Here is a 10759-nt window from a genome sequence, read left to right as displayed (position 1 = left end):
CGTGAACTCCTTTCTCGCTTAGCACCTTCGATAGCTACAAGGCACAGTGACACCTTCTCTCTACCACGCGGCTTAGGCTGCGGGCTCACCAGGATATGTATGTTGCCATCATATCATCTCGCTCAGCTCATTTCTCCTATGTACTAATATGCAGCGGTCAGACAAAGTATTGCAACGGAATGAACTCGTTCTTTCTATAGCATCCGTGTTCATCACCGTGACCACCTAAGAGCAAGTTCCTCACTCTGCAGTGTAGTACCCTTGACCGCCCAATTAGGAATAACGACTTGGGATGCTCGACAATTTCCAATGGAACACGCCTTGATTTGCGACATTACACAGCACTACCAAGTGGGACTAGTTCCATACACTAATCTATTGTTGACCGGGATACAACACTCCTTCTATATTCCTCTATCACGGAACATTATTCCACGCACGATCTCTCTTGCAAAAGCAAACTCATCAGCACTCAGACTAGTCATCGAGGAAAAACAACGCTCACTTCTCACTCTACAACGCAGAACCCACCACCAACGGGCGTGGTGATACAGCAAGTGGGGCAGAGGCAGCCTACAACGTACACGTACTCGTCCGTGACTGGTGAACATTCATAAACGAACGGATTCCCGTTGTTGAGGCTCGCGTCCTGTCCGCATGCGAAAACATCTGCAAGCAGCCGTCAGCACTCTGTCAAATATCCGCATGTCCCGAAGTCCACGAGTCTGTGGCAAGAGCACTCACTAGGGGTGTCACAAGACTCGCCGATGGGGTTGGTAGCGAGAGCCACGCCAGCCATTACCGCGACAGACACGATGAAAGAGGTGAATTTCATGTTTGTTGGGAAGAGAATGCTAAGGCTTCTAAGGTTTGATGATTTATCTTCTGTTGAGTTGAGTGGAAAGCTAGCACTTTCCTCTCGCCTTTATACTGTAGCTCTGGCACGCGCCAGGACAACGACGCATTCCTACATTTCATCGGGACAGGTTGCCTTTGCACGGCTTTCCCATCAGAATTACTTCACCTGCAGATGGGCAGGACATTCGATGGCCGAGAGGCATATGGTGCTAGGAATTGGTCTTGAAATTGCTGCGCATCCCTCTGCATGACCAATCCGAGGCGATGGAACAGGTATCAAACAATGGCCTTGTAATGATGATTACAATGATGTGATTGAATGTTCTTTTTTGTTTTGTTTTTGTGAGTTGCGATTATTCGGTCTTTAGATCGTGACGCTGAAGTGTCGTCTGATAACTGTCAACAGGATACGATTGCGTTTGCCTCAAATTCGAAATAGCGTACAGGCGACAATTTTCTTCCAAATGTCGTTCGGCTCTTGAGCCCCGCGATCAGTGAACGTTGCACACCTATCATTTCAACGGACCCGACTGTGGCGCCACATCAACATATCTTATTCCGCCATCTTGACTGATATGCGGTTCAAATGGCCTTATGTGTGGGATAGCGTATCAATCGCGCCCCGGCGCGTCCCTCCTTGCAGCTACTAAGCAAAAGCTGGGGACAGATAAGAGTATTGGAAATTACTCACCGTTGGGGCGCGCCGACGTGGCAGAGTCTCAGTACTTGGTTAGTCCATTAAAGTGATCGAAAGATCCGATCATCAGCAGTCCTGTCCACAACGGGGAGGCGTAGTTCAACACTCCATTCCAGTGAAGTTGTTTATACTCACCAGTTACATCATACTGTGAGTTACTATGAGTAGTTTGGTTTCGTTGTTAATTCCCCAGTCACATGACTTGAAAAACGCCAGCAGAAACCCGAGCGTGCCTCGTCCTAAATTCTATGACCTAATGTTCTATTTCTACTGATGCCAATATTAATGCTGAGTCTTGACTATAGATTTGTCAGGTAGTTCTCCAACAAGTATATGCGAACAGCCCTAGGCGTAACCATTGCTGAATGCAACCGCCCGCAGCCGCCGAGTCCCGACACAGGCGCCGACATTCGCTCCAGGGTCAAAGCAAGGTTCTTCCTCTTCAACGAATCTGCTCCCGCGCGCTCAGCGCTAATTCTCATCAATTATTGTGCTCCGTGCTCATTTGAGCGAAGTGTCGAGCTGCGCCCTGAGGCCCAGATTGTTAATGATTTTTCCAACGTCTGTCCGTCGTGCTAGGAGGCGCGTTCCTACATATTGGAATCAGCGCTATGCAGTGCCAGTGAGTACAAGACTTGTATGTACAATACTCCTGATCTATGGTGCAGGTGTGAAGGGGGCTTTGATGATAGCACCAAGGTTGCAAACTCGAAAGATTTGCTTGCAGAAATCACTTGGCCTTTATAGACCATTCGCACACATCCCATTATTTCAGAGACTTGCCGAGGCAGAGAAGAGAGATGGGACCACGACAGGCTTGAAATGAGGATAAACAGAATGCTAGAAAAATGCCGATAAAGCGTTGATGAGTGTTGAGGCACCTCCGAGTTGGGCGCCTACACATTTGGGATGGAGGAAGCTACCGTTTGAAATCATCGTGCTCACGCCGAGTCCGTTAATGATCATCGATGCGGCGATGAGGTTTGAACTTTGCTGCTACATGAAGTCTTTGATCAATCATCAAACCGTTCGAGTGCTCTGTTGGGAATCCTGTCGGAGCGTCAAGTCACTCGCGCCACCATGCCGGCTCAAGTTTACCTCTGTCATATGTGCCATCTTCAAAGTTTCACAGCTCGTTCTGAGTCCATCTGAATGTGTAGCGGTGAGGCTGGGTGTTGCACACGAACTGGGAAACAAGTTCCGATTCTGCTGCAACACTGATTACTAATCGACAAATCACCTATACAGCCCCCGAATCCTCTTGACGATTATCGGACGGCACTTCAAACATGCGTATGTATCATGGCACATTCTTTTCTTGGACACCCGTTCCCCCCGCGCCCATCGCCTCGGATCTGACCATGCAGTGGGCGGAGCATTTAAATTCGATGATCCAGCCCTGGTGAGAACTCTTGCTACATAGCGGTCCGGACATTATACCGCGTAGAAGTTATAGTTATGGGTGCCTCATAGGCGAACGGCTACAGTACAGTGCTTTCATTTGTGAGTGTGCATTGAAACCAATTTGTGGACGGCGCCTCGCCTACTTGATGTGTGGTCACACCGGCGTGAATTGCATATGAAAGCAAGAGGGCAGCGTGTTTTCCTCGAGTCCGCGTGTTGATGTGTTTTGCGCCAGACCGGTTCCACACTGGTTTCCCGGAATAACAGTGGTAGCTATAGCAAACATTTACGAACTACTTACGCCCCGGCGCGTCATCTTCGCATCAGGAATGTGCAGAAACCAGGGGCCGGATGATGGGACACAGGTAAGTATTGAAAATCTTCAACCGCAGTGAATGCGCAGACGTGGCACTCACTTGCTCAGTCCATCAAGACGTTTTGAGAAACCCGATCATTACCCAGCGGAGCTGCTCGTGCTCCTACCGTACACACTGGGAGTGTTATCACCTGTGGTCCAGTGCACTCATGTGAGCGAAGGCGCCAATGGCAGGAAATTCGTTCACCAGTCAATGTTCCTTCAAACTTGTAGGACCAGACCATCCCATCTCTGGAACGTGGCCCAACACATCCGGCTCTTCTTTCGCAATCTTACAGACGTCCTCGAGTATATCAGGTTCGCTCTGACGTGCCTCTTCTGGCCAAAAGAGCTTGGAAACCAACGCGGTGGATTTATTGAGAAAATGGGACGTCCTTGGAAGAGCTGATAGCACCTCGGTTGCTCGTCTGCGTAGACCGAAATGAGTTGTGCGCTCTTGAGACTCCAAGTCCAATTGAAGAAAGATCTGACGTGCCCAACGCCTGCAGTGCTGATATGTTCGCTGACAAAAGCGGAGCCAACTACGTGTGGGGTGGACTTGAGGGGGAACAAAACAGAGCTACGGGCAAGTGCCTTTGGTGCAGTGGAACCAGTATCATCAGCTAGAAAGGAAATGTGAACTTTGGAAACAAGACGATATCCGAGCTTAGTTTTATAAAAGCTAGTGTCAGAATTTCGGTCCACAACTGATAGTTGAACGAAGTTATGCAGTGGAACCTTCGCAATATCTGAGTTTCGAAAGACACGTACCTGTCGGAGTATCACAAGTCCACCTAGCACATCCATTTTTTTCCTTATGTAAGTAATTGGGAAATTATCTGGCGCTGAGCGGCTCGAGCCCTATAAGTGGTAGACACTAGCCCCAAAGTGACTTGACCATTAGCATCATGTTCGGTGACGACCGCTAACGTGTTCAACAGCGTCTCGCATTTTATACACCTTGTATGACGCTGCTTTACCCGTTATCCCATTTCCCTCAGCCCGATCAACGTACTCGTCCTCTCAATGTGTATGTAACGGCGGTGAGCCTGAGTGTAGCAAATAAAGGAGCGTGGTACCTTCCTATTGCTGCAATGCTCACCATACGTTACCGCCTTGTAAATGGATAGGCAAGTTCCTATCACTGTCAAGTGCAGCTTGACTTGTCCATGCAGGAAATGCTCCTTTTCGGGGATGCTGGGACAACACCAGTGGAACTCACTTTCACAGCGAGGAATTGCCTAGGTGGGATTTGTCCAGATGTTCATGTCATATTATTGACACCAGTAGGCTACAGAATTCTTTCTCGCTTTTACTCCTGTTTTGCTACGTCAACGAACTCCCTTGGCCTCCAACAACCACATCTCCACTAGGACTCGCGAGACACCGAGGAAGAACAGCGTTCAAGTCTCGCTTATTATGCAGTACGCACCGCCGTTGGTTGTGGTGAGACAACAACCGCGGCAACCGCAGCCCGCAGCATATACGAACTTGCGTGTCGATGCACATTCGTAGATAAATGACATCCCAGAGTTAACACCTGCGGCCTATGCACACCCAACAACACCTACAAGCAACCATAAGGACGACGCAACTAAAGATCCGAACGTTCCAGAGCATGCTAGGCTGGGACTCACCAGGGGTGGTGCAGGACTGGCCGATAGGGTTGCTCGCGGTAGCGACACCAGCCATCACTGTAGCGTACATGATAATCGTGGTGGGTGAGATGACTTTCATGTTTGTGATGCAAGAGAGGTCTTAACCCTGAAAGGATTGAGTCGAAAGTTGGTATTCGCCCCTCGCATTTATACGTGCCAGCATGCACGTTTGCCTTCCATCCTCGACACTCAACGCGTGGCGAATCTCGGCAGAGTATGGCAAGCCGGACAGGCTACCCTGAGGTGGCTTTCCCATCACTGATCTATATTTGATGACCTGGCTAAAGTCGCGCCTTCAGTTCGGTGCGTGAGCCCAGCCTTCAATTTCATTTCAGCGCTATCGATCTGAGACGATGTGTCGACAGGCTATTGTATCTGATTAGACGTCTAGTTCTTCGACTCATCTGCAAGGTCTCATATGGTGGTGCATAACACGTTATACACGTCGCTCACTTACTGGCTTCACTTATTCAACGGCGGCCTCGCAGCTTCTCCATGGTGGCTTCTTCTATGTATCCCCTCGCGAGTTCTTTCTCCCTGTCGTTCATTGTATTTGCCGTAATATCATCATTCTGACCAAATAGTTGTCTTTGTATCCCTCCCCATGCTAGTAGCTGCTCTCTTGTGATTCCAACATCCCTATGTCGACAATGCCGAGGTCCTGAATGCTACAAGGCCTGCATGCAAGGTTCACATGGTCAAAACGCACATGATGGGGTGGCGCCTCCCTTGCACAACACCTTCCTTCCACCCACTATCCGTCTGACATGTTTTATTACGGCGCCAGGGCAGCATGATGCCGGCTGATCATAGTCGCGGTGAGTCCGTTCGTTCTGTCGGAAACCCCCACATATTGCGATGCCGCGCCATGTTTAATTACCGCGCCAGGTGGAAGTGCCGCGGTTGTGCTGCGGCCGTTCCGCGGCACATGTTGACGCGGCACTACGTACCACAAAATATACCTTTCTATGTCATACAACATTACTGGAAACACTGAGGTATTGTCCTCGATGAAATGCCTGTCATGCTGGACCCATACAGTGAGGATGGATGTACTGCCTTTCAGTACGTTGCAAACTTCTGTGCGATTTCTATTGTCCCTAATGGTGGCCCGACTCCAGCGGACATTATTTTCTGCAGATGGGTTTGCTAAAATAAATGGTTATGGCTGCGCTGGCAGTTACGAATAATCTTGACTTGAGGTACGTCACGGCAGTGGCAGGCAAGCTCAGCCTGATACGCTTCCTAATATATCTTAATGTATGGCGGTGAGACTGAGCGTGCAGACAAAAGTAGCGTGGAGCCTTCCTTTTGCTGCAACACTCTGAGTAGATCCATCTGCTGTCGAGTGCAGCTTGACTTGTCAATCCAGGAATTCTCCTTTTCGGAATACTGGGACAGGCTCTTCTTTCGCAAATCAGGTTCGCTCTGACGTGCCTCTTCTGGTTAAAAGAGCTTGGCGACCAATGCGGTGGATTTATTGAGAAAAATGGGACGTCCCCGGAAGATTTGATAGCACCTTGGTTGCTGGTCTGCGTAGACCTAAATGAGTCGTGCGCTCTTGAGACTCTAAGTCCAATTGAAGAAAGATCTGACGCGCCCAACGCCTGCAGTGCTGATACGTTCGCTGACGATAGCGGAGCCAACTGCGTGCGGGGGGGAACAAAACAGAGTTACGGGCAGGTGTCTTTGGTGCAGTGGAACCAGTATCATGATCATCAGCCATGATGAAGAGACCTCCCTAGAGAGGAGGCTCAGATAGATAGAAAGGAAATGTGAACTTTGGGAACAAGAAGACGATATCCGAGCTCAGTTTAAAATTAGCTAGTGTCAGACATTTCGGTCCACGACTGACCGGGATGGTCGAGATCGACAGCAAGGTTTTGCTGAGGGGAGATGATGGAGGGGAAGAAGAAAGCTCAGGTGAGTTGAGTGGGGATGGAATGTCCCAATATATATATCATAATTGGCCCACTGTGTGTCGACGTCATTGCGCGAGTGAAGTAATGGTGCGTGCGCAGCTGATGCGTAAGAATGCTCAAACGTTCAGATCGGCAGAACGTTCAAATATTGAGCAAAGTCAAGCCGCAGTTGAAAGAATTTCAACATGTTCAACCAATGTTCAACGGATTTTTACTCAATGGATCAACGGCACATTCCACTTTCCCGATTTGCATAGCTCTCGCGATATTGTTGGCACATTTCTCATATTACCGTCGTTTGCCATAGATATGGCTAGGACCGTTTTTCACTGGGGTTGAACGTTGAACGAAGTTACGCTGATATGTATCGGAACTCTGAGTTTCGGAAGACACAAGTACTAGCACTATGTGGGACTCATTGAACGCTTGTTCGGAATTACCTATTCCGTCCTGGAGGACGGTGAGGCGCCACAACACACTAAAACCTCTGATTTCCGGATTGTCTTCATTTTGTGATGTGCCACTCCAGGTCTGGAGATCTGGAGGACCGTCTCTACTTTGAGAGCTTTCTTCCCGTATCTCATGGAGTCGGTGATGAAGGAGCATGGTACCAAGTTCCTGTTGCTGCAATACTCATCATACGTTACCGCCTTGTAAATGGATAGGCAAGTTCCTATCACTGTCAAGTGCAGCTTGACTTGTCCATGCAGGAATGCTCCTTTTGGGGGATGCTGGGACAACATCAGTGGAACTCACTTTCACAGCGAGGAATTGTCTAGGTGGGATTTGTCCAGATGTTCATGTCATATTATTGACACTAGTAGGCTACAGAATTCCTTCTCACTTTTACTCTTGTTTTGCTACATAGGTGGGATTTGTCCAGATGTTCATGTCATATTATTGACACCAGTAAGCTACAGAATTCTTTCTCGCTTTTACTCCTGTTTTGCGACGTCAACGAACTCCCTTGGCCTCCAACAACCACATCTCCACTTGGACTCGCGAGGCATCGAGGAAGAACAGCGCTCAATTCTCGCTTATGCAGTACGCACCGCCGTTGGTTGCAGTGACACAGCAACCGGCGCAATTGCAGCCTGCACCAAATACGATCGTGCCTGTCCAATCACAGTCGTAGATAAATGCGTTCCCAGAGTTAAAACCTGCGTCCTGTCCGCACCCAACAACACCTACAAACAATCGTAAGGACGACGCAGCTAAAGATCCGACCGTTCCAGAGCATGCTAAGCTGGGAGAGCACTCACCAGGGGTGGCGCAGGGCAGGCCGATGGGGTTGTACGCGGTAACGACACCAGCCATCACAGCGGCAGACACGATCATAGAGGTGAGCGAGAATTTCATGTTTGTAATGCAAGAGAGGTCTAAAGCTTGAAAGGATTGAGTCGAAAGTTGGTACTCGCCCCTCGCATTTATACGTGCCAGCATGCAATGACCTTTTCTGCCTTCCATCCTCGACGCTTAACGCTGGGCCAATCTCGGCAGAGTATGGCACGCCGGACAGGCTATCCTGAGGCGGCTTTCCAATCAGGCTAAAGTCACGCGTTCAGTTCGGGTGCGTGAGCCAGCATTCGATTTCATTTTCAGCGTTGTCGGTCTGAGACGATGTGTCGACAGGCTATATTATCTGATTAGACGCCTAGTTCTTGGACTCATCTGCAAGGTCATATGGTGGTGCATAACATATTATACACGTTGCTCACTTACTGGCTTCGCTTATTCAACAGCGGCTTCGCAGCCTCTCCATGGTGGCTTCTTCTATGTATCCCCTCGCGAGTTCTTTCTCCCTGTCGTTCACTGCATTCGCCGTAATATCATTACTCTGACCAATCAGTTGTCTTTGTGTTCCCCCCCCATGCTGGTAGCTGCTCTCTTGTGATTCCAACATCCCTATGTCGACAATGTCGAGGTCCTGAATGCTACAAGGCCTGCATGCAAGGTTCACATGGTCAAAACGCACGTGATGGGGTGGCGCCTCCTTGCACAACACCTTCCAACTTCCAAATTCTTCCCCGCTACCCGTCTGACATGTTTGATTACGGCGCCAGCGCAGCATGATGCTGGCTGATCATAGTCACGGTGAGTCCATTAGGTCGGTCGGAAACCCCCACATATTGCAATGCCACGCCATGTTTAATTACCGCGCAGGTGGAAGTGGCGCGGTCGTGCTGCGGCCGTTCCGCGGCACATGTAGACGCGGTACTACGTGCTACAGAATAAACCTTTCTATGTCATACAACATTACTGGAAACACTGAGGTATTGCCGTCGATGAAGTGTCTGTCATGCTGGGCCCATACAGTGAGGATGTACTGCCTTTTAGTACGTTGCAAACTTCCGTGCGATTTCTATTGTCCCTAATGGTGGCCCGACTCCAGCAGATGGGTCTGCTAAAATCAATGGTTATGGCTGCGCTGGCAGTTGCGAATAATCTTGACTTGAGGTACGTCGCGGCAGTGGCAAGCAAGCTCAGCCTGTTACGGTTCCTAATATATCTTAATGTATGGCGGTGAGACTGAGCGTGCAGATAAAAGCAGCGCGGAGCCTTCCTTTTGCTGCAATACTCTGAGTAGATTTATCGGCTGTCGAGTGCAGCTTGACTTGTCAATCCAGGAATTTTCCTTTTCGGGATACTGGGACAACACCAGAGCTCACACTTTCATTGTATAGCACGGAATTGCAAAGCATAACTAGGTGGGATTGTCTGCAGGTTCATGTGACATATCACGTTATTGAAACTAAGCCACAGCAACTTCTTCAGACTCTTATTACTCGTATCATGCCAGATGAAGAACTTTTCTGGCGAAAATAAATATATCAACACTGGGACTCCGAAGGCATCGAGGAAGAACAGCGCTCACCTCTTGTTCTCACGTGCAGAACGCACCGCTGGTCGTGGCCTCGCAGCAAGTGGGGCAGCCACAGCCTGCAACGTATACGAAGGTGTCTGTCGACGCACATTCGTAGATGAATGCATTCCCGCCGTTAACACCCGAGTCCTGTGAGCACCCGTAGCCACCTGAAAACAACCGTAAGCACACATTCAAAGGTCTGCACGTCCCAGAACACGCTATGCTGCAAGAGTACATACCGGGGGTGTCGCAGGACTGGCCGATGGGGTTGTACGCGGTAACGACACCAGCCATCACAGCGGCAGACACGATCATAGAGGTGATTGAGAATTTCATGTTTGTTATGTAAGAGAGGGCTAAAGGCTGGATGATCTTTCTTTGGTTGAGTTGAAAGCTGGTATTCGCTCCTCGAATTTATACGCACCAGCCTGCCAGGCTGTGCAAGGCAACGAGCTTTTCCTGCCTTTCATCCTCGATGTCCATCACGGCCGAATGACGGTGGAGTACGCGTGGGACAGGTTGCCTCTAGGTCGCCTTTCCCATCAAATTGCATAGGGGTACTCCAGCTACTACCTGATCAATACACATGTCTCGTGGTCGCACTTGGGGTCATGCATTCAATTCTTTGCACAGGCGAGCTTTCATTTTCATCTCATCTGCTGCGGATTACAAGTGCCGAAGCAACGGACTTGTCATGATAGGTCATGATACATCCGGGTCTATATCATGACACGAATGTGGAATTTGAGCTGCATGTTTTTTCATAATTTGTTTTAGCCAATAACTCCATGCTACTCCATGCCGGTGTTTATCATGTGTTCAGTTGCGCTCTTTGATTTTGATTGGTCACAATGCAGATGCTTTTGTGAACTGCAGTTGAATTATGTCTGTTTTTAGATCAGATCATGATGTTGGCGACTAATTTAAATAGACTCTGGGCAGTGCCATTTCACGATTTGTTTAGACGTCCATGCTTGTGGTACTCACCCTTATGAATAG

General features: G+C 49.1%; 4 protein-coding genes across 4 annotated transcripts; all 4 read right to left on the bottom strand.

The window, feature by feature from the left end:
• Positions 1–508: 508 nt before the first annotated feature.
• DEU56DRAFT_747237 (uncharacterized protein) lies at positions 509–835 on the bottom strand (the record flags this gene model as incomplete). The annotated part of the gene is made up of 2 exons (XM_041349263.1): positions 509–669; positions 745–835. The coding sequence occupies 2 exons, from the start codon at positions 833–835 to the stop codon at positions 509–511; spliced, it is 252 nt and encodes an 83-aa protein (XP_041202522.1).
• A 2690-nt stretch (positions 836–3525) lies between these two features.
• Positions 3526–5279, bottom strand: DEU56DRAFT_928845 (uncharacterized protein; the record flags this gene model as incomplete). The annotated part of the gene is made up of 7 exons (XM_041358656.1): positions 4952–5279; positions 4872–4881; positions 4537–4555; positions 4417–4511; positions 4086–4108; positions 3874–3937; positions 3526–3817 (listed from the first exon to the last, which is right to left on the bottom strand). The coding sequence occupies exons 1-7, from the start codon at positions 5049–5051 to the stop codon at positions 3526–3528; spliced, it is 603 nt and encodes a 200-aa protein (XP_041202521.1). The 5' UTR covers positions 5052–5279.
• Positions 5280–7182: 1903 nt separating this feature from the next.
• Positions 7183–8253, bottom strand: DEU56DRAFT_760957 (uncharacterized protein; the record flags this gene model as incomplete). Its single annotated transcript, XM_041350486.1, has 6 exons — positions 7183–7344; positions 7374–7625; positions 7651–7669; positions 7745–7754; positions 7947–8081; positions 8157–8253. The coding sequence occupies 6 exons, from the start codon at positions 8251–8253 to the stop codon at positions 7183–7185; spliced, it is 675 nt and encodes a 224-aa protein (XP_041202520.1).
• Positions 8254–9778: 1525 nt separating this feature from the next.
• DEU56DRAFT_747195 (uncharacterized protein) lies at positions 9779–10096 on the bottom strand (the record flags this gene model as incomplete). The annotated part of the gene is made up of 2 exons (XM_041349258.1): positions 9779–9927; positions 10000–10096. 2 exons carry the CDS (start codon positions 10094–10096, stop codon positions 9779–9781), a joined length of 246 nt encoding a protein of 81 aa, XP_041202519.1.
• Positions 10097–10759: the final 663 nt, after the last annotated feature.

Source organism: Suillus clintonianus (assembly GCF_016758775.1).
Source record: "Suillus clintonianus strain FC179 chromosome Unknown DEU56scaffold_136, whole genome shotgun sequence".
Taxonomy (NCBI): Eukaryota; Fungi; Basidiomycota; class Agaricomycetes; order Boletales; family Suillaceae; genus Suillus; species Suillus clintonianus.
Note: the sequence above shows the minus strand (reverse complement) of the source record. Positions and strands in the feature narration are given on the sequence as shown.